At 55.9% G+C, this 26,713-nt stretch overlaps 2 protein-coding genes across 2 annotated transcripts in view; one reads left to right on the top strand and one right to left on the bottom strand.

The window, feature by feature from the left end:
* The window catches only part of LOC148220707 (Fc receptor-like protein 3), a 125,625-nt gene extending 107,928 nt beyond the window's left edge, over positions 1-17,697 (top strand). Inside the window, exons 7-12 of the mRNA XM_088180985.1 lie at positions 15,787-15,886; positions 16,485-16,787; positions 16,869-16,952; positions 17,355-17,376; positions 17,467-17,546; positions 17,627-17,697. Of these exons, the coding sequence (XP_088037111.1) occupies positions 15,787-15,886; positions 16,485-16,787; positions 16,869-16,952; positions 17,355-17,376; positions 17,467-17,546; positions 17,627-17,697 (660 nt within the window). The remainder of the gene's footprint in view (positions 1-15,786; positions 15,887-16,484; positions 16,788-16,868; positions 16,953-17,354; positions 17,377-17,466; positions 17,547-17,626) is intronic.
* Positions 17,698-20,404: 2,707 nt separating this feature from the next.
* The window catches only part of LOC148220704 (low affinity immunoglobulin gamma Fc region receptor III-A-like), a 63,244-nt gene continuing 56,935 nt past the window's right edge, over positions 20,405-26,713 (bottom strand). Inside the window, exons 6-9 of the mRNA XM_088180984.1 lie at positions 22,678-22,758; positions 21,728-21,749; positions 21,560-21,639; positions 20,405-20,439 (exon numbers count right to left, since the gene is read on the bottom strand). Of these exons, the coding sequence (XP_088037110.1) occupies positions 20,405-20,439; positions 21,560-21,639; positions 21,728-21,749; positions 22,678-22,758 (218 nt within the window). The remainder of the gene's footprint in view (positions 20,440-21,559; positions 21,640-21,727; positions 21,750-22,677; positions 22,759-26,713) is intronic.

The following is a 26,713-nucleotide window of genomic DNA, read 5'->3' as shown; positions in this document are numbered from 1 at the left end:
GCAGCACGGGTGGCTATGGGCTGGTGCTGCACCACTAGTGGCTATGGGCTGGCTGCTGCAGGTTGGTGCTGCAGGGCTTGTGCAGCTCCTGGCTGTGGGCAACACGGGAATCACGGCAGAGGCGGTGGGTGCGTGCAGGCTTCTTGATAAGTCCTTTTGTAAGTTTCCAGACAGGGCTGTTTTGGCAGTCCTGCCCCTGTTCAGGTCATGAAAGCTGCACGGTGGTTTGGTAATTTCTCTTCTGACTGGGCCTCATTTTCCTGGTGCCAAGTGATGTCTGGTCAATTGAATAGATCCCTACTTTGAACCTGCTGATGATGAAAACACATGCATATCTTCTCTTTAAATTAGTGAATCAATTATGCGCTGTCATTGTACATTCAATTGAGGGGATTTATCTAAAAATCGTTTAACAGTTTTTTATATATAAATTTTGCATTACTCAGACTTCTTTAGAAGCTAATTCCCCTTTCTTTTTGTTTTAAAAGCGGTATGCATGACTCTTGCTAAGAACATGAAGAGAATAACAAAGCAATATGTCTAGTGAGACCAGAAACTTACAGCAGTCAGGAATAATTCAGATATAACAATCCAAAACATTTCCAATAACAGACATAATTAATAACACATGTGAAATTAGATGATTACCAAGCACTAAAACATTGTGCTATCATCCCAGTGTCTGCAAGAGCTGATAAACCTCAAATCAGTGAAGAACTGGATAATCATCTCTGGAAAACGATTCCCAAGCTCACTTGAAAAATAGGTCCAGCTCTCATATTGATAGGGTCAAATTGCCAAGTCAAAGTGACTCGAGTGTTGTTTTGATACAGAAAACCTCTGAATGTGTTGGCAGTTTCCCATCCAGGTAGAGCCAGGGCATGGCCAGAGTCCTGGCTCTAATTGGAAAAGAATTCCCTGATATAATTTAAAAAACAGGACTCTTAAGAGTAGAAGTTATGAGTACATTGAGAATATGAGAATATTCAGAATATTGAAAATTGAGAACAAATTGAAAAGATGAGAATTTTTGAGTAAAGGTCTTGGGGTGAAAGACTAATCAAACCCATCCAATAGGTGGTTCCCTCCAAAGATTTCCTCAGGATAGAGATGAGAAAAGCAGCAAACTGCTGGAGTGCTTCTCTAAGAAATAATTGGGATTGCATCTGTGCTCTGTCCTATCTCACAATAACCACAAGATCATCAGTTTAGAGGAGGTTTTCAACAAAGCTCAGATACTGTTTCTTGGAACTCTTAAAAGACTGACAATCATGAGACAAGAGAGAGGTAGCCTGGATAAAGGAGATGCATATGCAACTAGAGGAGAAAAAGAAAAGATCCTGACAATGACACGTGTCTCATAGAGAATTACATCATGAGATGTTAAAACATATGAAAAAGCCAGCTATAAATCCGATATTAATATCTTAGGAATTATGCCTTTTACAAAATCGGTAAATTCACACCATGCAATCAATAGTGTTGCAGCAGACCTTAGATTTGAGATAGTGTTGGAGGTTGAATTAAGCCCTTTTCTTTCTGTGGAATTTCTCCCATTGTTATGCTAAGTAATTGTGGCTACACCTTAAAACGACAGATAATGTTCTCTCGTAGGGGGGTGGCTGGAGGGGGAGGGGGGGGGAACCGGAAAAGGAAAGGTGGGATGGGGGGGGTCTGGAGCTGGGCTCTCTCTCTCGCTTGGCTCCTGGAGTGGGAAGACAACCTGGGCTCTGCTCTGGCATCTTCCCCTGCCATCCCAGCACTGAGATCCACGCTCCCTGCCTTTGGACATCGCTCTGCTGCTCTCCCAGCTCACCCTACTACCTCCGGACACTCTGCTGAGCACCACGACCGACACCGTGAGGGGGGAGTAACTTTCCCCATCCCCTCTCACCCCTGGGCCGTGGCCGCCATCACCCAGCCCTCTTCAACTGCGCGGGACCTGCCCTGCGCCCACAGCACCGGTAACAGCACAGGGAGACGGCCTGCGGCCAGAAGGGACTGGAGCGGAGCTAGACTGTTTCTGTTGCCAATTTTTATAGCTGTTGTTGTTTTTCTGCTTTGTTAGATACCAGTAAAGAACTGTTATTCTTATCCCCATATCTCCTGCCTGAAGGTGTCTGAATTGGACCTAAAATAATTAAAAGGGAGGGGGGTTGCACTCTGCATCGCAGAAAAGGGGCTCCTGCCTTTCCTTAGACCATACCTGTCTCAAACCAAGACAGATAGAAATGAATCAAGACACAGACTCTTGTTTAACAACATGAAAAGGTCCCGGTTTATTCTTCATTATCACTTGAGTAGAACAAAAAGCACACTTAAGAGAACTCAGTGAATCAGTATTAATACCGAACATAACATGATCTAAAAAAAACTGGAACAGAACGTTGTCTAAATTTAGTGATACTGAAACTTACAGAAATGAAACTTAACAGAATGAACCTAATAGAACTTAGCCTTAGTCAATCTTAACAGAACGTAACTGGACATTACAATACTGGACCTTGACAGGAATAGAAACCAACATCTATTACAAGTTATAGACATAACTTACTCTAATGCTAGTAATACAAAAAGGCACTAAAAGGTTCGAACAATCTGTGAACAGGATGATTTTACTGGAGGGATTCAAAAGGATGTGATAAGTATCTTGTGATTCTATGTCGTTTGGATTTGAGCATAGATCATGATAATTGCAATTACTAAGTATAGCTCTTATTAGGATTTTTCAAAGTACAGTTTTAATCATTCTTAAATTACTAAAGAGGTATACATAATCAAAATGTCGACACATCTGTTTTATGGCAATAAGGATTTTCAGTCTGGGTTTAAATATTAATTGCTGTTCTACTAATATTTGATTAAAAACATTTGGGAAGAAAGAGTGCCCCGAATTAAGGAGGCAGAAACATTATCCGCCTGTAAATATTGTTGGGTATATAAATTTCCAGTTATTATAGTAAAAGCCAATACCACTATAATGTGCTAAAGTGCACAGATAGTTTTAAATTCCTCCAGTAAAACAATAAAAATCATCCTTTCCCCCTTTTTTTTTTTTCTTTTTTTCTGATAGAAGGGATTTGCAGACACAGTCGCCTGTGGGCTGTGGTAAAGAGAGGTAGCTCAGAAGTCGAGCAGCAGACGGCGGGGGGGCAGCTCCGGGCCCCGCGGGGAAAACGGAGCCGCCCCGAGAGCGGGGGCAGAGGGGGACAGGGAAAAAAAAACTTTTGCTGTATGGCATCTATATTCGTAGGGGTTGCATCCCTACATTTGGAACGAGCAGGTGGCGCTGGAAGCCGTGCGGACCCGCCACGGCACCGAGCCCGAAGCGAGCCCGGCACAGCCCCCCGGGGCTGCTGCACCCCCAAGGACACGCGGGGGAAAAAGAGGAGGGGAAAAGGCAGTAAAAACAAACCCTAAAACTGCACACAGGAGCGGGAAAAAACACCGGAAAATGAACGCAGAACAAGGCTAAAAAGGCACAAAGCCCCCCCACCCCTCACCCCCCGCCCCAGCAGAGCCGCCGGCTCCGCCAAAAGCCGCGCCCCGAGACCACGAGAGAATGCGAGCGGAGCCCCCAGCTCCGGAAAGGAGCCGTGCCGCAGGAAATGCCGCCCGGCCCCCGCAGCTCCGGAGCCCGCACACTCCCCGCAAAGCCGCGGCCAGGCGCAGCCGGGGCTTCGGGGGGCTCTGGAGCACAGGACTCACCCGGACGCTGCTGCGCCACGGCCGCGGCTCCCCAGAGGGCGGGAGCGGCTGCCCCGCGCTATCGGGGGCAACTAAACCGCGCCCCGGCTATTGTGCAGGCGCACGCAATGGAATTCCGGATCCCGGTTTCTTTGTCCCTCTCCATGCATCTTCACGTGGCTGGATTAAAAGCAGTTTCAAAAGCGACTATAACATTTGCTAGTAGTTTTTTCAACATGACAAAGGGACTTAGAAGGTAATCTTTCCATCATTCGTGGGCAAAGGGAACAGAAACAGAGCCACAGACACGGGGGGCACCGTTCGAAAGTTTTCCGGCACCCTAGGGGGGGCGTCGAGAGCCGCAGCGGCAAGCCGTCTGTAATTTTTTCTTTTTTTATACCATGTAGGTAGCGATTTTGTGGCTGCCATGTCATCCCCTATGGCCTCTGTCTCCCCGGCTCGCTGGCCCTATCTCTGCCACGATTCCAGATCGCGGCTCCGCGGTTGCTTTGCTCATGTGTTCCCCGGTTCTTCAGACCGTGCCTCGCGTCGCCTTGGACGCTTTTTTTTTTTTAATTTTTTTTTTCCGGCTCTCGTCTGTTCCCTCACCACGGTTCTTGAGACCGCTGTCCCCACGACTCGCTCGGCCGTGCTCCCACGCTCAAGGGCGTGATATATTTTCCGGTTCGTGACTTTTTCTTGTTTCTTGCTGTCCTGTGGCTGGCTGTAGCCGTAGCCTTTCGCTACTTTATATATTCCATTTCTGAGTCCCTTAGTTTCTTTTGACCCATCGCTTACGGCATCCCAGAGTTAGTTCTGTGACAATTGATAAAAGATTCGTGTTAATCACAAAAGCATTGGGGTTTGCATAAACCAGAATACTAAGCTCTGAAGTGAAGCATGGACACTAGATAAAGAAAATTATATAATTAAATAATTCTGTTTAAAATCACCTTGTTATGTTATGTTATGATGTATTATGTTACATTACATTATGCTATATTATGTTATGTTTTTCAAATAAGTTGTATCGGCTACCAGCTTGCGAAATCAGACTTCCCAAAAAGCCCTTCCTGCCTTTGTCTGATCAATGCTGCCTATCTCAAGGACCAGACTTCCAGAACTTCTCTGGTGGTTGTCTACAAGGACCAGATGACTATCTGTGACTGATTATCGGCCGGAGGCTTTGTAAATTTGTGTAAGGATGTTTATTCAACCACCACTGCTTACCTGGCAAAATTATGACAGCAAAAAACCCCAAAAATTATTGATTACAATGAGAACCCACAGTATAAGAAGAGACTGCAAACCAAGGTTGGGTGGAGCGTGGAGTGGGCGGTGACCCCTCACGTTCCCCAGCGCGCTACTTGCTCTTTCTACATCAAATAAAGCAACCCAAAATTTTACTGAATATCGAGACTTTTGTCTCTCATTTATAACATTTCCCACTTGAGGTTGTCGAAAACACTCCTGGGGGTGGCAAAAAATCCTCTCTCCTGAGCCCATCACAACAGTCTTTTGAAGACCTGCGGGTCATACTTAACTGCTCTCTTAGAGAGAATAAGCTGGAGGACATTCAGCGTGGCCTGTTCTTCTTTTGACAGTGCCTTTCCCATCCTTCCAGCCCCTGCCGCTCACCTTTTCCCGATGTACCCTGGGCAGTGTGCATATTTTTCCCGGAGCCTTTCTCCCGAGCCTTCTTTCTCCTGCACTCCTTGGAGCCGCCCTCCGGCTCCCCCAGCACGGTCCTGTAGCGGCGATCTCCGACCGAGCCCCCGCCTTTTCACCCTGCAGAGCCACCTGCAGAGTCCAAAGGGGCCGATGCTCTGCTTCATTATCACCGTGTTAATCACATCGTGGAGTCACCAACATGCAGGAACTCAGGACTTCTGAACAGCTAAGCAGTGGGATTAAGCAGAAGCCACTTCATTGTTTGCATTTGTGATAGGTTGACTTAGGAAGAAGAAGCTCAGAAGAGGTTCTTCCTAAGGGAATTTCCTCTGTGGGGGTTGGGATACCTGCAACAGCCAATTAGAGAAAGTTAGTTCGCTCTGTGCACACACATTTTGAGGAAGGTAATCCGGAACTGAGTCTCTTGGTCTTTCCGGCTGAGCAGGTAACATCAACCCGAGCTTCCCCCTCCCTCATGTTGGGGGTAGGCTCGGGAGGCCGCTTGGGCCCCGTTTGCCAACGAGGGGGACCCGATGGCCGGGGGGAGAAAAGGTTGTGTGATAAGACCTTCACGGCTTCCTCCTCCACGGGCCTGCGGCTCTGGCGTGGGGGGAGGCTGACTCTTGCTGCTGCCGGATGAGCCGGGCCTGCCCGGGTGGCCATGAGCAGTGTGGGGCTGCAGCCCAGCCCCAGAAAGGCTGATTAACACCTCAGCTACACCCCCCCAGCACGGCCTGAGCCTGGCCCAACTCTTGTAGTTGTGTTAAACTTTAACTCTTTAGTGTTCAGATAAGATTTGCAAAGCCTCCAGCCTTTTCTTTGAATATGAAAGGGAATAAGAAGATTTCTGAAGTCAGTGATGTAAGAGCTAAGTTTTTAAGATGGAAGGAGAATGAGAAGATGCTGAAATGGCTGAAAATCTTTTTGTGAAATTGTAGGAATGAACTGATGTACTGAATATTCCTATAAACCATGGAAAAAGACATGGGGGGATGGAAATGTTCCATTTAATAGATGATTTGACTAAAAAGCACCTGTGTTGAAAATTTCTGCCCTGAGAAAAGAAGAGGATTTTAGTTTTCTGAAGATAAAGCCTGAGCAGAGAGAAAGGAGACAGAAAGAATCTTTGCTGTCGAACATTTCATTCTTAAAAGTAATACCCCATGGGACAGACATGGCCCACATCTACAACTTTGGGACGGCTGTAGAGTTGGGAGGAGCGTCACGGTTGCAGGTTCCCGGGCGGATGCAAATCGTGAAAGATAAAACCACAAGAGAACTGTCTTTTTCCTTCTTGTGGGAAAAATCCCTACAACTTCAACAAGAAGATGCTTCTCTCTCCAGAAGTGAACTGAGAAAGACTAAATTGGGCACTGACCAAAGTATTTGTTATATGTTTGTTTTGTTGTTATAAAGACTGGGAGAGGGAGGGAAGGAGTGATCTCAAAAATCTTATTCTGAAATATATTTTTTTTCCCTCTCTTTTTGTTTGTGTAGTTAATAAATTTTCTTTTATACTCTCTCAAGTTTTAGGCCTGCCTTGCTCTTTTGCTCCTGGTTCTGTCTCACAACAAAAAAAAAAAGTTTATTTAAACTGGCAACTCAAACCGAAGACACTACTTATACATTCTAGAACTCCTGTTCACACGATCACACTGTACTTGATCTTGTCCACACGCTCTTCTCACACCTTGCAGGAAAAAGGATTGGTTACAGTCCAGTGCTTCACGGCCCTTCTTTATCTGAGTTCTTGCAATCTTGAAATTCTGTTTTTCAGCCTCTTCTTTCCCAATTTAGCATAATTTGTGTTTCAGTAGCCGTGACAAATTCCAGACTCTTTGATAAGAATATCTAAAAATGGTTTGGCCTGAGCACACTGTGGCCTAAGCTGTTCAAATACATTGGTACAGTGGGCACCCATGGGAACAAGAGGGGGAGGGACACAGGGGGGCTACCCTCGGGCAGGGACCCCCAGTGCCCCCAGAGCCCCCCAGTTCCCAGCCGTGCCCCGAGTGTCACAGCACATTCCCAGAGATGTCCCCGCATTCCCGAGGTCGCCCATGGGTTGCTGCCAGCTCTGTGTAGGTCACCTCGGGATCCTGGAGTGTGGTGGCACAGGGGGACACTGCGAGAGACACTGGCTGTGGCATCTGGGCACGGGGACACCCATGGGTGACGTGTCCCTGTGTCCCAGCCCGGACTCACCCCCCGTCTGCTTGGTGATCACGACGTGGGTGTACAGCACCTCCCCCTCCTCTGGGGGGGCCGGGGCTCCGGGGGGGCCCTGAGGGAATCAAGGGGATGTGGGGGGGGGAATGGGAGGTCTTGGGGGTTGAGGTGAAAGGCGAGAGTGTGGTTTGAGCCCCCCACTCACCTTTCCTGCTGCTTCCTGGCAGCTGCAAAGGAAAGAGGGGAGGGGTAACTGTGGGGTCCCCAGGGCCCTGACCCCTCTCAGGAATCCTCAAACCCCACTGCACCCTCAATTTCCCCCAGGACCCCTGAGCATCCATGGTGTCCCTCACAAACCCTGAACCACCCTACTACTCTGGACCCCCTGATCCTAGAAGCTCAAGCCTGACAGGGAAGGGGAGCATCCAAATTCCGCCTGGCTCACTGAAGGAACCCCCAAAATCCCTGCAAGTCCCTCCAACACGACCCCAAATCCTTCAGGACCCTGAGCAAAGGTCCTGAGCTCTCAGCACTGCCCAAGTCCAAGGCTGTGGGTGCTGCCCCATCACCCCACATTTAGGCGGCTTCCCAGGACCCTCATTGTCACCCCCCCATGATCTTACACTGGTGCCAGCCCACAGCTCCAGCCACGAGCAGGAGCAGGAAGAGGAGGGACCTGCCAAGGCCTGCGGCCACTGCTGGGGACAGAAGGGACACATCAGGGTCACCTGTCACTGCAGGGCTCCTGCAATCCCAGTGAGCCCGTGTGACCCCACCTGTGATCCAGTGTCCCTGTGGTGTCACCTCCAGGGCCAGCTCTGGGCTGAGGGCCCGGAACACGCGGTGCCCGTCCTGTCCCAGCTGGTTGGTGGCCACGCACTGGTAGGTGCCCGAATGTCCCACATCGACGGCCCCAAGCTCCAGGAGGGGACCCCGGGCTACCACGTGCCCGTGGTGCAGCCAGGTGAAGGTGACAGGGGCTGAGCCCAACTGCACCGAGCAGCGCAGGGTCACGGGGTCACCTGGGCGCACCTGGAGTGTCGGGGGACCGGGGGTGATGGTGGCATTGGCCACGGGCACTGCGGGGACACAGACAGGGCTGAGGCCGGGGGGAGGGGCTGGCACCCGGTGGCGGGAGGGGGGTGGGGGACGGGAGGGATGGGTTTGATGGGGAAATGTGGTGGATGGGGAGACCCCATGGAGGGGTGAGGGGACACAGAGAGCGATGGGGGGACACAGGGCAGAGGCGGGGGGCACAGGAGAGATTTCTGGGGTCAGGGATGTAGCCAGGTGGGGGTCCCGTGGGGGCTGTGGGGGCTCCCCGTGCCCATCCCCGCACTCACTGCGCACCGTGACGCCGAGCCGGGCGCTGCTCTTCCACACGGCCCCCCCCTCGGAGCGCAACTCGCAGCTGTAATTCCCCGAGTGGGAGACCCCCACGGCGGGCACCAGGAGCTGCGGGGACCCCTGCGGGCCCCCCACCAACTGCCCGTCCCGGTAGAAGCGGTACAGGAGGGGGGCTGGGGACCGCAGGGGGCTGGGGGTGCTGAGGCAGCTGAGATTGAGGGGGGACCCCTCGGGGAGCTCGGGGGGACCCTCCAGCAGCGGCACCGAGAAGAGCTCTGGGAAGGAGATGGGGGTGGGGACTGTGACTCTGAGTCCATTGAGAAGTGGCTTTGGGGGTGTCAGGATATTGGAGTTGCAGCCGTGGGGGTGCTCACCGTGCACTGTCACTGTCACCGGTGCTGACTGTGTCGCTCCTGAACCCTCCCAGCCCTCGCAGCGGTAGCGGCGGCTGTTGTGCATCCGCAGGGGGGACAGGGATAGCTCGGTACCCTTGAGGGACTCTCCCAGATCCTTCTCGTCCTTTTAAAATCTCGCCCGGTGACAGGCTTGTCCGGCCGGCCCCGGCTGCGCAGTGTCACCGTGTCCCCCTCCAGCAGCGCCCGTGCTGGCACCTGCAGCACCAGCCGCTCTGTGGGACAGGAGGGTCCCGTCACAGTGAGGGGAACAAGAGAGTTCCAAAGTGGGTGCCCATGGCACCGGGGACATCTGGCTGGAGTGTCCACTGCGCGAGAGGCTCCCAGGGACAACAGGAGCAGCCCTGTGACACAGGCGGTCCCACCACACTGGGATGCGCTGGGATGTCCCTGTGTGCAGGGGACAGACTCTAACCACACGAGAGGTGTGAGGCCACCCAAACCTATCAGGGAGCCGCCCTGAGCATTTCAGATCACCCCTCACCATTTGACACCATCACGGCGAGGCTGCGCCCACTTCCCGATCTCTGTCATGTGTAAGTGCCACTCTAAGTGACAAGGAAGCTGTCGCGTCCCTCCTGTCCCCTGGCTGGTGGCTCTTCCCATGAAGGGACAGGAAGCGAGACACGTCTCGTCCCCACGTGTAGGTGACCCTTGGTGAGGGCAGGGTGAAGGAAAGGTGGAGACAGGAAAGGAGTAGGGGACAGGCTGGGGACATTATGGGATAGTCTGGGCACATGGTGGGGGATGGAGTTCCCATGAGTGGGGGGCTCAGGGCATGTGGGGAACCAAGGATGGGTATCCAAGACAGTGGGGGTCCAGGCGAATTGGGGTGCCCTGTCCTTGGGGATTCCTGAGCCACACGGGGTACGTCCTGGATGCTTCTGTCCTGAGGGTCCTGAGCATTCCTGCTGTCCCCAGTGGGGGCCTGGGAGCTCTGGGGTGCCCGAAGTTAAGGGGATGCCTGTTACTACCTTGTCCTGATGATGGGGAATCCCAGGATACATTTGCTTGAATTCCCTGATGCCCTGTTCTTGGACACAAAATTATAAATCCATAGAATAAAGGCAAAAATCTTTTCCCTCACCATTTTTTTCCCAATCAAAAATGAACTCAGGAAAAATTAATCTGACAAGATATAAAATGGTCTGGTTTATAGAATCCTTTAAATCATTGCTCCCCAACAAGTTGCTCACAATACAAACACAAATCACAAAGCAATGAGATTTGTTGGTTCCCTTTAGGAGCCCATTGGTGCCATCCCACAGCAGCATTTCCTTATGGATAACACAGAGGGTGGAATGTCCCTGAGCGTCCAACAGCTCCATGGAATTGTTCCCTGACTGCTGGGCACCAACCCAGCCCTAAGGAAGGCTTTTCTTGGGCCATAGTCAGGAACTCTTCCCATTTTTCTCATTCCCACTCTCAAACTTGATTTACTTCCCATGGATTCTGCTCCCAAGCAGGGAGGAACTCTGTCCATCCTTGGAGCAGGGCACAGCAATCTGTGGCAATGCCCGTGTGTCCCTCAGGGTCTGATTCCCTGGGAAATCCACTGCAGCCTGCCCTCAATTCCCCTGCCTGGGCACTCCCTGCTCCTGCTGTGACACCCCTGTGCCCCAGAGCCAGATGTGGGGCCCCTGCTCGATATTTCCACACTTTTCCCTCTCTTCTGCTGTCCACATCCAGAACACAAACATTCTTTCTGGCAGGTTCCAGAGGGCTGCAGGTTTTGTTCAAGGAGGAGGGTCCCGGTCAGGTCGTTGAGCAGATCCTTGTGGCATTTGCAGCAGTTCTGGGGCTCTCTCAGTGCCTTGGGCACAGGCACCAAATGATCAATTGCTGCATTTCCGCACTGGTTCCCTCGCAGCTGCCCCTGCAGGGGGGGTTTCCAGCCAGCCCTGCTCTGAAAACCATCAAAGGCCCTCGCAGAGCCACTGCTTGGGCTCACTCTGGGTTTTGTGCTTCTTGCAGAGCTGAGCAAACCACAGCCACGCCTTTTCCCCCTCAGAATTGTCACCTTTGCAGCAGCTCGAGAGCTGCGAGAATCAAAGCCAAGGGGGCGGGGGGAGCCTCAGGTCCTGGCTGCCAGCTGGGGCTGGCCAGAGCAGGGCTGGCCAATGCCCATCCCTGTGCAGTGGGGCTGGGCCATGGCTGGGCCCCACACTTGGATGGCCACTGGCTTCAAGGAGGAGCAGTTTGGGAGCTCCTTCCTGCCTGGGGCTCCATTCCCGAGCTGCTCTTGCCAGCTCAGATCCTGCAGGGAATGAGGGAAAATGGAGAAGTGTGGAACAGGATTTCTCCCAAAACCCAATAAAACCATAATGTCCCAATTCATCAGGACAGAAACCCCGTGGGGGGATTGTGGGGAGCAGGAGAGAGAGGGGGAAGCCCCCCAAGAGCTTCTCAAGTGTTTCATGTGCAGGGTCTCATCCATCTCCTGGCTGCCAGCACTGAGGCCCTGCAGGGCTTTTGGGTGTGGGGGTGGCTTTGGGTGTTTTTGGGGTGTCTGTGCCCTCCCTGACTGACACCAGCCCATGTCCATCCCCCTCCCCAGTCAGCCCCGCTGGGGTTTTTCCCCCACAGAATGATCCTGGTGGGCTGTGCAATGGGGCCGAGGGGCTGCACCTGTGAGGGTTCCCAAATGGGGATGGAGGGCTCCCAGATGGGCGGGGGCAGCCAATGAGGGGGTGTAGAGTGGGCGGGTCACACCCCAAATTGGGGCACCCCAGAGGTCACAGAGGTCACAGTGCCCCACTGAGGACAGAGGGGGTCGCCAGGGCCCCCCACCCACCCGGGACAGGGGTGTGCAGGATGTGCCCTACCCTGGACAGGGACTTCCTCAGGGAATGTGTCCAGGGACCCTGCCCAGAACCCCCATTCCCCAGGACAGGATCTCCCCTGCTGGGATGTGTCACCACTGGGACAAAATCCACCCAGAACGTGTCACCCCCAGAACAGGATCCCCTCAGGCAGGACCCCCTGGATGTGCCCCCCAGGACAGAACCCGCCCCCGTGTGACTCTCAGCACAAACGGCCTCTTCCTTCTGCTGCAGGAGAGAGAAAGGGAAAGTGTTGGGGGGGCTCAGCCGGACACCCCCAGCCCCCACAGCCTCCCCATCCCTCCCTGCAGACCCCCCACCCCCTTTTCTCCTTCCCTGGGGTTCCCCCAACCCATTCCCTGCCCAGGTGCTCCCCAGGGTTTCTGAGCCAGGAATTGGGAATAAGGGAGCATGGCACAAAAGTGAGGAAAATAAGGAAAACAGAGAAATAAAGAGAGGAAAAGTCAAGGGCAGGGGAGGGCACAGAAGCAGAGCTACCCAGGACCCCATGTGATGCCTGCCCAGGAAATGAACATCCAAGGGTGGTTGCATGGGGCCCTGGGTCACCCCAAAATCAGAGGCACCCAGAGCAGGAGCTGACACCCACGGGCACACCCAGCAACTGCCCATCCATGGCATCCCCATTCCCCTGGGAATCCAACCATGGAACCCCCATTCCTTGTCCACCCTTCCTTAGGACCCTCTTCCCAGGACTGCCATTCCTCAGGATCTCCATTTCCAAGGACCTCCATCCTGGTAGTTCCAGCCCCTGGGACACCCCTTCCCTTGGGGTCCATTATTCCCCCAGGACCCCCATTCCCATGGCACCCCCATCCCTGGGATGCATCCCATGATCACAAATCCCTGAAGGCCACATTGTCCTGGCACCCTCATCCCTGAGTCTGAATCGACCCAACTCTTGGGACCCCCATTCCCATGGGAACCAATCCCTGGCACCCCAGTCTCCTGCACACCCATCCTTGGCCCCGTGCATCGCCTCAGTGCCCAAATTCGGTCAACATCCTGTTCCCATCATGTCCCACCATCACCCCCATGTCCCACAAGGTCCCCACCCTGCCCCCATCCTGTCCACACCCTGCCCCCACCAAGGGCCACCTACACGTGGGGACGAGACGTGACCTCGCTTCCTGTCCCTTCATCCAAAGAGCCGCCAGCCAAGAGACAGGTGGCCACAGCAGCGAGTGACAGCCAGTGCCCATGGCCGGGGACAGCGGGATGGCCGGGAAGGTGGCGCTGCTCCTGTGGGGTGAGTGCCCCGGGCACGGGCCTGACGCCCCGGGGATGGGCCCCGGTGAGGCAGAGAGCGGTGGGGAGGGGGCACATGGGGGGCTGCCGGGTCCCCTGAGGTCCCCAAGGCCAGCAGAGCCAGGGCATGGGCATGGACCCCAGTGTGACCAGAGTCGTGGGGTGGCCCTGGGGACAGGAAGAGGGGAACTGGGATGTGGGGATGGGAATAGGGGAATTGAGATGTGGGAACAAGGATGTGGCAAAAGGAACCTTGGGGCTGGGGCAGCTGTGGGGACAGGGTCAGGGAGCCAGGGATGTAGAGACAGGGACAAGGGCCACGTCCCATGCAGATGGGCCATGGGGACAGGTGCCATGGGAATGGGGTCACGGGCACAGGGCCATGAGGATGTGGCCGTGGGGACAGGTGTTCTAGGGCTGGGGGAGGTGACCTGTGGACACATCGGGTGTCCACAGTGTCCCCATGTCCTGCCTCAGCCCAGGGTGACCGAGGTGTCCCTGTGCTCAAACCCTCCGTGCTACACCAGTGCTCCCGTGGGGACAGTTTGGGGACAGACACCACACCAGGTGCCCCAGGTGCTGCTGTCCCCATGGTGCCACCCCCACCCAGCCCTGTCCCTTCTCCCTTCCAGCCCAGACCCTCGGCCTCGCTGGTGAGTCCTCGGGGGATGCTATGTCCCTGCCCCGCTGTCCCCAGCCCCGTGGTGGCCCTGGCAGGCTGGTGTCCCCTGTCACCCGCAGGTGCCCAGAGCCCCGAGCTCCTGGTGGAGCCCCCCTGGAGGCCGGCGGTGCTGTGGGACCGGGTGACACTGACCTGCCAGGGCTCGGGGACCGCCGGTGACACCACCTGGTACAAGGACAGGCAGCTCTGGGGACTGCAGGGGCACGACCACATCACTGTCCCCGAGAGTGGCACCTACACGTGTGACAGACCTGTCTCAGGGCACAGCCCCCCCGTGCACGTTGTAAATGGTGAGAGATCTTTGTTCCCCCATCCTGGCACCTGTGGGAACCCCGAGCGCTCTGGGTGAGCTCAGCTTCATGGGTCACACCTCTCGTGTGACCAGAGCCCGTGCCCTGCACACGGGGGCATCCCAGAGCATCGCTGGAGCATCCCCTGTGCACACCACTGCATCCCAGTGTGACGAGACCACCCTGTTACAATGTGGGACCCCTGATTCCTTCTGTGGCCATCGAGACCCTCCTGTCCCACAGCCACCCCAGTGCTGCAGGTGCCGGCGAGGGCGCTGCTGGAGGGGAACACGCTGACACTGCGCTGCCGGCTCAGGCAGAAGGAGCCAGTCCCTGTAGTGCGCTTCTACCGCGATGGGGAGCGTCTGTGGTGGCAGAACCGTGGGACCGAGCTGTCCCTGTCCCCCCTGCGGCTGCAGAACAGCGGCCGCTACCGCTGCGAGAGCTGGGTGGGTTCAGGAGCGACACAGTCAGCACCGGTGACAGTGACAGTGCACGGTGAGCACCCCCACGGCTGCAACTCCAATATCCTGACACCCCCAAAGCCACTTCTCAATGGACTCAGAGTCACAGTCCCCACCCCCATCTCCTTCCCAGAGCTCTTCTCGGTGCCGCTGCTGGAGGGTCCCCCCGAGCTCACCGAGGGGTCCCTCCTCAATCTCAGCTGCCTCAGCATCCCCAGCCCCCTGCGGACCCCAGCCCCCCTCCTGTACCGCTTCTACCGGCACGGGCAGTTGGTGGGGGGCCCGCAGGGGTCCCCGCAGCTCCTGGTGCCCGCCGTGGGGGTCTCCCACTCGGGGAATTACAGCTGCGAGGTGCGCTCCGAGCGGGGGGCTGTGTGGAAGAGCAGCGCCCGGCTCGGCGTCACGGTGCGCAGTGAGTGCGGGGATGGGCACGGGGAGCCCCCACAGCCCTCCCAGGTCTCCCATCCCTGCTCAACCTCTACGTGCCGCCCTGCCTTCCCAGCTCCCTCCCTGGGTCCCCCCATCGCCTTCCCTTGTGCCTGCATCCCTCCATTTTCCACACGTCTCACCATCCCTGCCTATGTCCCCAAAATCTTCCCTGTGTTTCCCATCAATCCTCTCCATGTGTTTCCTCTCTAAATCTCCCATCCTTCCCTGGGGTCCCTTCCACCACTTTCCAAGCCTCCCCCCCTCTCTGGGCCCCCTTCTTCCTCACTGGGATCACCCACCCCTCTCTGATCTCCCCCCTCTCTGAATGCCTCATTGCTCCTTGGTGGACCCCCCTCCCCCCGTGTCCCCAATCTCTCCTGTGTCCCCCCGCAGGGGTCCAGCTGTCGGTGCAGCCCCCCGCGGGACAGGTGGCACTGGGGAACCGCCTGGTGCTGAGCTGCACGGTGGCCATGGGGACAGGTCCCCTGTCCTTCCCCTGGCACCGGGGGTGTCCGGGTGCCACTGGGCTCCAGCCACCGCCTGGAGCTGCGATACATGGGGAACAATGACAGCAGCCAGTACCAGTGCTGGGTCCGTGACGGGGACAAAGTGGCTGAGAGCCCCTCATTGAACATCACTGTCCTGGGTGAATGGAATCTTTGGGCTATGAGTGGCCTCACCCACAGCATCCCCAATTCCACACATTCCCATCCCACCTCATCCCGCCACACCATCCCCAGCCCAGCTCAGCTCACAGCCCCCAACACTGGGTGTCACAGACCAGGGCAACTGGGACCGTCTGGCTCCAGGGATCCCCACCCAGCACATCCAAGCCCTGCATCCCTAAGCCCAGCTGTCACATCCCCCACTGCACACCAGGTCACATTCACCCTGCTGAGCGTGACCCTCCCAGGACACTGGGACCCTTGGCATTGGGGTGATGCCCCCGTTGATGTGCCTCATGGCACCCATCACATCCCACCCATGCCATTCCACAACCCCTGCCCTTGGACACAGCATCCCTCATCCCACCCTCACCTCACCCTCATCCCAACCTCATGCCCCACGCCTCATCCATCACATGTCCTCATCCCACACCACATGATGACCCCCAGCACCATGGGGTCACTGTCCTGGGTGAAGGAGACCCTCTGTCCCCAGGTGCCACCATGCAGACTCCCTCATCCCACCACACGGGCTGCCAGTCCCTCCCTCCGGTCTCAGCCCTGTCTGTGTCCCCGCAGTGCCCGTGGCCAATGCCACCATCACCCCCGGTCCCCCGGCACTCCAGGTGCGCCCAGGTGACCCCGTGACCCTGCGCTGCTCGGTGCAGTTGGGCTCAGCCCCTGTCACCTTCACCTGGCTGCACCACGGGCACGTGGTAGCCCGGGGTCCCCTCCTGGAGCTTGGGGCCGTCGATGTGGGACATTCGGGCACCTACCAGTGCGTGGCCACCAACCAGCTGGGACAGGACGGGCACCGCGTGTTCCGGGCACTCAGCCCAGAGCTGGCCCTGGAGGTGACACCACAGGGACACTGGATCACAGGTGGGGTCACACGGGCTCACTGGGATTGCAGGAGCCCTGCAGTGACAGGTGACCCTGATGTGTCCCTTCTGTCCCCAGCAGTGGCCGCAGGCCTTGGCAGGTCCCTCCTTTTCCTGCTCCTGCTCGTGGCTGGAGCTGTGGGCTGGCACCGGTGCCACAACAGGGGTGGGTGACAATGGGGACAGTGGTGGCCTTGCAGAGCTGGGGATCCACCTGAACTTGGGAGTGATGGGGTGGCACCCACAACCCCTGATTTGGGCAGCAATGAGAACTCAGAACTTTTGCTCAGGGTCCTGAAGGATTTGGGGTGGTGTTGGAGGGCTTTACAGGGATTTTGGGGGGTTTCAGTGATTCCAGGATAGTTTGGAGGTTCCCCCTCCCTGCCAGGCTTGAGCTTCTGGGGGATCAGGGAGTCCAGAGCACTGGGGTGGTTCAGGGGGTCTGGTGAGAAATAGGGATGCTCAGGGGTCCTGGGGGAAATTGAGGGTGCTGTGGGGTTTGAGGATTCCTGACAGGGCTCATGGCACAGAGGACCCCACAGTTACCCCTCCCCTCTTTCCTTTGCAGCCTCCAGGAAGCAGCAGGAAAGGTGAGTGGGGGGCTCAAACCACACTCGCACCTTTGATCCCAACTCCCAAGACCTCCCATTGCCTTCCACACATCCCCTTGATTCCCTCAGGGTCCCCCCGGAGCCCCCGGTCCCCCCAGAGGAGGGGGAGGTGCTGTACACCCACATCGTGGTCACCAAGCAGACGGGGGGTGAGTCCAGGCTGGGACACAGGGACACGTCACCCATGGGTGTCCCCGTGCCCAGATGCCACAGCCAGTGTCTCTCGCAGTGTCCCCCCGTGTCACCACACTCCAGGATCCAGAGGTCACCTATGCAGAGCTGGCAGCAACCCATGGGTGACCATGGGAATCCACGGGAATGTGCTGTGACACTCGGGGCACGGCTGGGAACTGGGGGAACTGGGGGTACTCGGGGACCCCCCTCATGGGCAGCCACACGTGTGACCCCCACTGCTCCCGAGGCTTCCCACCATTTACGGGTAGGTGGGCAAAAGTGGAGAGTCACATGTGAGGCTGCAGAGGGCACTCAGGACTCCTCATGACCCCTGAACCCCCAAGACCTTGCCCACCCCCTTACCACTGCCCCCAGTACCTCCCCATTCCACATCCAAGTGTTCCCAGAACCCTCAGGCACTTCACCATTCCCTCCTCACAGTGTTCCCAGTACCCCTAAGGGCTCCCTATTTCCCCTCCCAGTGCCTCTCCATTGCTCCCAGTAGATCCAGGTTGTTCCCATTCTCTCTCCCAGTTCCCCTGTACTCCCAGTGCCTCTGCAATGCCCCTCTCAGCACTCCCAGTACACCCATGGTTCCTCATCTCTCCTTCTCGTGCCTGGGGAACAGAGGACTCATTTCCTCCTTATTGGCCCCAAAATGCAGCTTTTTGGTTCAACTGGCAGAGACGGTGTTTCTTTGCTCAGATCTGTTAGGTTTTAGGAATGGGATTCTCCAATTTTGGGCTGCCACTGAAAACCAGTGCTCTGGATTCCGTTCTCCCTTGTCTCAAACCCCTCCTGTGCCGTGTTCCCCACACCATGATGTCACAAAGGCCCTGGGGGAGTTCCACAGCCTCCCCATTTTCCAGCGGGGATCAAGCCACAGCACAAGTTGGGGTGTCAGGGACAGGAAAAGTTGGATGTCTCGAGACATTTTGGAACACCTGTGTGTGGCAGGGCTGGGTCAGGCCTTGCTGTTGGTGACACAGGGCCCCGTGTGTCAGTCAGTCTGTCAGCCATGGCACTCGGGGACAGAGTGACGCTCTGCCAAACCCAGCTCCTGAGTGGCCGAGGGACCAGGAGTCCCACCTTGGCAGAGGGAACTTGGTGGCTAAGGGCTTCAAAAGCAGAGCATGAGGTGGCCAATTGTCTGACCCTGTCTGCTCTTGGAGTGCCGGCTCCATCCACACTGGCGACCCAGGAGCAAAAAACTATCTTGGTTGAAAAGAGAAACATCCACCAAGGAAAGCAGGAATGTTCCTGGAATGGAAACAGGACCCGTCCCTCCAAATTGCTATAACTGTGAAAATTATGGGGCTTGAAGGCAAAAATGTAAGTAAAGGAATAACAGCTCATTGCTGGGAAATGTATAGAACTAAACAGAACAGAACAAAGAGCAACACAAGAAGAGAAATTTCCAACCCGGTCAGGGTTGTTTGCGCCTCTTTGGTGCAGTTATGTTCACGGCCAGCAGGGGGCGCTGCAGGGAGCAATCCCGGCCAGCAGGGGGCGCTGCAGGGAGCAATCCCGGCCAGCAGGGGGCGCTGCAGGGAGCAATCCCGGCCAGCAGGGGGCGCCCCGGTGCCGCTCGAACCCCTCAGGGGCCATGGCGGCCTCGGGCGGGAGGGACCAGGGGAAATCGCTCCTTTTGCAAACTCACGCTTTGCACCAATCGCTCCCGGCACCAGCACCGGCAGCGCCCGGGCAGAAGAGACCAAGGCAGCAGCTTGGATCCCAGTGCCCAGGGGCAGCGGAGCAGTGTCCCGGGGCCAGGCACACACCCTGCGCAACACCCGCCACCGCTCTCCCTGATCCCCAACGCAAGGAAGGCACCACCCAACCCCAGGCAGCTCTCAGCTCCACAACAGCACCTCTCGTGCCTTTCCAGCACAACTCCTGAAAACCCTCAGCCTTTCCCTGCCTTTTCCTCCTCCAGCCCTGGCACAGCAGCTTTGGGAATGCTGAATTCCCCGGGGATGCTGAGGAAAGCAGGTGCTCCTTGCTGACAGTGCCAGGGCTCCTCAGGGGCTCCACAGCAAGTTTGGATCTGCTGCTCTTCCTGGGCCACTGCTGGTCCCAACACAGCAGTCAGTGGAGGAAGAGGAGGAGGAGGAGGGCAGAGTCACAGCACCGAGGACTCTGCAGCTGCAGCTCGTGCAGAGGGACAGCCTGGGCTGGGAGCAGTGCATTGGGATGGTAAAATGGGGTGAAATTGAAGCTGCTTGGGCCAACGCCCCTATTCTTCTCTGAGGGCTGCAGACCCTTAACAAGCAGCTGAAATTTGTGCCAGGGTTCCAAAATTTCAGCCTTGCTGCTGAACCATCCCTGTGCACAAACACTCGGCTCTGCTGCCTCTCCCAGGCACCTTGGGCTGCTGAGGCAGTATTGCACACATTTTGGGGCTCAGATGCCCCCATTTCTGCCCACAATAATATTTTTTGCTGCCAGGAATGTTTTGTGGAGCTTGTCACCTTGGCCACTGCACAGGGATGGGCATTGGCCAGCACTGCTCTGGCCAGCCCCAGCTGGCAGCCAGGGCCTGAGGGTTCCCACCACCCCCTTGGCTTTGATTCTCACAGCTCTCGAGCTGCTGCAAAGGTGAGAATTCTTTCTGTGGAGGAAAAAAGGACCAAGTATCACAAAACCAGGGTGAGCCCAAGCAGTGGCTCTGCGAGGGCCTTTGATGGTTTTCAGAGCAGGGCTGGCTGGAAACTCCCCCTGCAGGGGCAGCTGCGAGGGAACCAGTGCGGAAATGCAGCAATTGATCATTTGGTCCCTGTGCCCAAGGCACTGAGAGAGCCCCAGAACTGCTGCAAATGCCACAAGGATCTGCTCAACGACCTGACCAGGACCCTCCATCTTCCTGAGCTGAGCAGGTGAATCATTACAAAAAGTGGTATAATCTTGGACAAAGACCCTCTAACTAATGAAAGTTACAAAGTGGAATATTTATTCACTGGCGGGTGGCACGGGAGTCACCTCTGAAAGGTGTGACCGCCCCGAGCAAGGTTCTTTGCCATCTATTTATTCCCCAAGATCTTACATACAATACATATGCATAACCCCAGTACCTCCCATCCCCATTCCATATTAAAATGAGCCCATTTGTCCTTTACACGTGTGCAGTTCTTCTCTTGAATTGGGTTGGTGGTCTCGAAATAGGTCAGTGGTCTCGAAGGATGAAGTCAGGAGAGTCTTCATCAGGTCTCTGTGACCCTGTGGCACAATCCAAGGCCCTGTGCTTCATGGTTAACAATTTACTTATTTTACGTTCTTCTGTATGTAAATTTCTAATAGCAGATAATTATACCAATTAGCTCTAGCCTAAGCATCTAGAAATTATTAACCTACCATTTACCTACCTAGCTTACATCTTGGTCATGGAAACTACTTCTATTCTTAGCAAAAATTTTAACTTTTTAAAACCGTGATTCACAGGCAGAGCTGAAGAAACAAAAGCAATTTTCCCCGGTTTAATACAATAGCTGCATTTTGTGTCCAATAAGAGAGACAAGGGTCCTGTGCCCCCTGGCATTGAAGGAGGGAATGGGGAGCCCCTGGGGGTATTGAGAGCACTGGGAGCACTGGAACGTGGAGCTCTGGGCAGCCCCACATGGGACCCCCCACTCATAGCGAACTCCGAGGCAGGCTGGGCACCCAAGGGAGACAAGGGGGGGGAGGGGGTGACACACGGGGGCTGCCCTCAGACAGGGACCACTAGTGCCCCCAGTGCCCCCAGTTTCACCCAGTGCCCTCAGTTCCCCCAGAGCCCCCAAGTGCCCTCTGGTGCCCCGAGTGTCACAGCACATTCCCATAGATATTCTCTGATTCCCACCGTCACCCATGGGTTGCTGCCAGCTCCGTGTAGGTCACCTCGGGATCCTGGAGTGTGGTGGCACAGGGGGACACTGCGAGAGACACTGGCTGTGGCATCTGGGCACGGGGACACCCATGGGTGACGTGTCCCTGTGTCCCAGCCTGGACTCACCCCCTGTCTGCTTGGTGACCACGACGTGGGTGTACAGCACCTCCCCCTCCTCTGGGGGGGCCGGGGGCTCCGGGGGGGCCCTGAGGGAATCAAGGGGATGTGTGGGGGAATGGGAGGTCTTGGGGGTTGGGATGAAAAACAAAAGTGTGGTTTGAGCCCCCCACTCACCTTTCCTGCTGCTTCCTGGAGGCTGCAAAGGAAAGAGGGGAGGGGTAACTGTGGGGTCCCCAGCGACCTGACCCCTCTTAGGAATCCTGAAAATTCACTGCATCCTCAATTTCTTCCAGGATCCCTGAGCATCCGTGGTGCCCTCCTAGAATTCCTGAATGAAGCCAGTGCTCTGGACTTCCTGATCCCCCAGGAGCTTAAGCATGGAAGGGAAGGGGACCATCCAAATTTCTTAGGATCACAGAAAGAACCCCGAAAATCTCTGCAAGGCCCAACACCATTCCAAATACTTCATGACTCTGAGCAAAGGTCCTGAGCTCTCATCACTGCCCATGTCAGGGGCTATGGATGCAGCACCATCACCCCCACATTTAGGTGGCCCCCATCACTGGCAGGGTTTTTGGGGTTCCCCGTGGGTCCCTGAGACTGCTTCGGCAGTCCTCAGCTACAGAGCACATTCTCAAGCCTTTCCCAGACAGAATTTGTTTCACGGCGAGCTCTCAAACCAGCAAGGTAAAGAGATCGGAATATGCAGAAAGGCACAAATCCATGGTTTATTTTATGAAGGCATCCAATCTAGCATATTCAATGGTAAGGGTTTTACAGGGGTTTTTATATCTTTTGAGGGTTTTACATTTCGCACCAATTACCAAGGGAATTCTACATTTTAACCAATCCCCAAGGGATTTTACATTCAAAGCTGGCCTATGGATACTAAAAGAAAATGAACCACTAATACTGGAGATAGATAAGAGGGTTTACCAAACGGGGGGAACTGGATTCCTTTTTGTATTCGACATTTAACAAGCCTTTTCTTATCTTTAAGCTATGGTTTTCCAAGGGGCCTATTCTGGGGATACAGAGAGAGACTTTCTTCTTTATGAGTGTTTTCTGCTCAATCTACAGCCCCCTAGCTCCCCAGGGCCCTCATTGTCCCCATTGTCACCCACCCATATTATTCCACTTATGCCAGCCCACAGCTGAACCTATGAGCAGGACCAGGAAGAGGGACCCGTCAAGCCCTGCTGCCACTGCTGTGGACAGAAGGGACACATCAGGGTCACCTGTCACTCCAGGGGTCCCCCAATCCCAGTGACCTCTTGTGAATTTACCTGTGATCCAGTGTCCCTGTGGTATCACCTCTAGGGCCAGCTCTGGGCTGAGTGCCCTGAAAACATGGTGCCAGTCCTTGTTGTAACTTACTAGATGTATTGGAAATGGTAGATTCTGTGACCCCTGCAATGTCCTGTGGCCTGGTCCCTCCCGTCTGGCCATGCCTAGTTGGCCAAGATCCAATTTCTTCCCTCCCCCTTACAGACCCTAGAAAAGACATCTGCACCTTGACCTCGCTCTCTTTTCGCTCCTGGAGGAGCACAAGAAATAAAACTCAGAATCTCCCCAGGGGCGAATGAGCCTCTTTTGTTATCTTTTATTCATATTCATGTGGCGGATCTCTGAGGCTTCATTCTAACATCTGAGCTAGTCGGGAACAAGGGTGAAAGTCTCGACGGGCAAAGCCACACGTCCTGTCCCAGCTGGTTGGTGGCCACGCACTGGTAGGTGCCCGAATGTCCCACATCGACGGCCCCAAGCTCCAGGAGGGGACCCCGGGCCACCTCCTGCCCATCGTGCAGCCAGGTGAAAGTGACAGGGGCTGAGCCCACCTGCACGGAGCAGCGCAGGGTCACGGGGTCACCTGGGCGCACCTGGAGTGCCGGGGGACCGGGGGTGATGGTGGCATTGGCCACGGGCACTGCGGGGACACAGACAGGGCTGAGGCCGGGGGAGGGGCTGGCACCCGGTGTGGGGGCATGAGGGAGTCTGCATGGTGGCACCTGGGGACAGAGGGTCTCCTTCACCCAGGACAGTGACCCCGTGGTGCTGGGGGTCATCGTGTGGTGTGGGATGAGGGCATGTGATGGGTGAGGGGTGGGGGATGAGGATGGGATGAGGGTGAGGTGAGGTGAGGGTGGGATGAGGGATGCTGTGTCCAAGGGCAGGGATGGCCATCATCTGGTGGGGAGGGTGTGGAATGGCGTGGCTGGGATGTGATGGGTGTCATGACGCACATCAATGGGGACATCACCCTAATGCCAAGGGTCTCAGGAGGGGGGGCTGGGGGCCTCAGTGGGCTGGGGGTGCGGAGCCAGCTTAGATTGAGGGGGGACCCCTCTGTAGATTCGGGGGGGACCGTCCAGCACTGTCACCCTGAAGAGCTCTGAAAAGGAGATTGGGATTGGGACTGTCATTCTGAGTGCAATGCAAACTGGCTTTGGAGGTGTCAGCATTTTGGAGTCCCAGCCGCGGGGGTGCTCACCCTGCACTGTCACTGTCACTGGTGACATTCCTGAGGCCATCAAGCCCCCACAGTGGTAGCGACCACTGTGGTGCAACTGCAGATGGGACAGAGACAGTTCGGCGCCCCTGAGGGATCCCCCTAGATCCTTCCTGTCCTTCTAAAATCGCACCCTGGTGACAGGGTTGTCCTGCCAGCCCCAGCAGCACAGCGTCACTGTGACCCCCTTCAGCAGCACCTGTGCTGGCACCTGCACTGGCACCTGCAGCACCAGCGGGTCTGTGGGACAGGAGGGTCCCGTCACACTGAGGAGCCCGAGACAGCTCCAAAGTGGGTGTCCATGGCACCTGGGACATCTGTCTGGAGTGTCCACCACGTGGGAGGGTTTCAGGGACACCAGGAGCAGCCCCTTGGCACAGCTTTCATCACAGGGTTCCCACCACACTGGAATGAACTGGGATGCACTGGGATGTCCCTGAATGCAGGAAACAAGCCGTTGTCAAACGAGTGCTGTGAGGCCACCCACAGAGTGGAGCCCATCCAGACCTATCAGGGAGCCACCCTGAGCATTTCAGATCCCCCCCTCACCATTTGCCACCATCAAGGGGATGCTGAGCCCACTGCCAGCTCTGTCACATGAGTAGGTGCTGCTCTCAGTGACAAGGAAGCGGCCGGGTCTCTCCTGCCACCAGAGCCGGCCATCCTTGAACCAGGTGGTGACACCGGGAGTCCTTGAGCCATGGCAGGTCAGTGTCACACGGTCCCAAAGCACCGCCTGTGTCCAGGGGGGCTCCACCAGGAGCTGGGGGCTCTGGGCACCTGCGAGTGACAGGGGACTCCAGCTGTCGGGCCATTGCGGGGCTGGGGACAGCGGGGCAGGGACATGGCATCCCCCGAGGACTCACCAGCGAGGCCGAGGGTCTGGGCTGGAAGGGAGAAGGGACCGGGCTGGGTGGGGGTGGCACCGTGGGGACAGCAGCACCTGGGACACCTGGTGTGGTGTCTGTCCCCAAACTGTCCCCACGGGAACACTGGTCTAGCATGGAGGATTTGAGGACAGGGACAACTCGGTCATCCTGGGCTGATGCAGGACATGGGGACACTGTGGACACCCCATGTGTGCACAGGTCACCTCCACCAGCCCTACAGCACCTGTCCCCACGGCCACATCCCCATGGCCCTGTGTCCATGCTCCCATTCCCATGGCACCTGTCCCCATGCCCAATCTCCAATGTACATTTCCCTTGTCCCTGCCTCCCTGTCTCTTTGTTCCTTTCCCCACAGTAACCGCAGTGTTCCTTTTGCCACATCCTTGTCCCCACATCTCTATTCCCCTGTTCCCATCTCCACATCCAAGTTCCCCTATTCCTGTACCCTTGTTCTCATCCCCAAGGCCACCCCACGACTCTGGTCACACTGGGGTCCATGCCCATGCCCTGGCTCTGCTGGCCTTGGGGACCTCAGGGGACCCCGCAGCCCCCCTGTGCCCCCTCCCCACCGCTCTCTGCCTCACCGGGGCCCATCCCCGGGGCGTCAGGCCCGTGCCCGGGGCACTCACCCCACAGGAGCAGCGCCACCTTCCCGGCCATCCCGCTGTCCCCGGCCATGGGCACTGGCTGTCACTCGCTGCTGTGGCCACCTGTCCCCTGGCTGGCGGCTCTTCCCATGAAGGGACAGGAAGCGAGGTCACGTCTCGTCCCCACGTGTAGGTGGCCCTTGGTGGGGTCAGGGTGAGGGAAAGTTGGAGACAGGAAAGGAGTAGGGGACAGGCTGGGGACATTATGGGATAGTCTGGGCACATGATGGAGTATGGAGCTCCCAGGAGTGACTGGCTCGGGGAATGTGGGGAACCAAGGATGGGTATCCAGGACAGTGAGGGTCCAGGGGAATTGTACTGCCACGTCTTTGGGGATTCCTGTTACAGAGGTGGCACATCCTGGGCACCTGTGTCGTGGGGGGCCCTGTGCATTCCCGCTGTCCCCAGTGGGGCCCTGGAACCTCTGGGGTGTCCAAAGTTAAGGGGACGCCTATTACGACCTTGCCCTGATGATGGGAAATCCCAGCTTACGTTTGCTTGGATACCCTGATGGCCAATTGGATGAGACGAAATAATACATTCATAGAAGAAAGGCAAAAATATTTTCCCTCACCACTTTTTTTCAACCACAAATGAACTCAGAAAAATCAATCTGACAAGGTATAAAATGATCTAGTGTATAGAATCCTTTAAATCATTGCTCTCCCAAGAAGTCGCTCACAATACAAACACAAATAAATCACAAAAAAAGAGGTGTTTTGGTTCCCTTTAGGAGCCCATTGGTGCATCCCACAGCAGTGTTTGCTTGTGGATAACACAGAGGGTGGAATGTCCCTGAGTGTCCAACAGCTCCATGGGATTGTTCTCTGACTGCTAGGCAGCAATCCAAGCCCTAAGGAAGGCTTTTGTTGGACCATAGTTAGTAACTCTTCCCATTTTTCTCATTCCCACCCTGAAATTTGTTTTACTTCCCATGGATTCTACTCCAAAAAGGGAGGAACTCTGTCCATCCTTGGAGCAGGGCACAGCAATCTGTGGCAATGCCCGTGTGTCCCTCAGGGTCTGATTCCCTGGTAATTCCCTGCATCCAGCCCTAAATTGCCCTGCTTGGGCAAATCCTTGCTCCTTCTGTGACACTACTCTGCCCCAGAGC

This window comes from Sturnus vulgaris, chromosome 31 (assembly GCF_052056855.1).
Source record: "Sturnus vulgaris isolate bStuVul1 chromosome 31, bStuVul1.hap1, whole genome shotgun sequence".
Classification (NCBI taxonomy): Eukaryota; Metazoa; Chordata; class Aves; order Passeriformes; family Sturnidae; genus Sturnus; species Sturnus vulgaris.
This window is presented reverse-complemented; position numbering and strand designations above follow the sequence as displayed.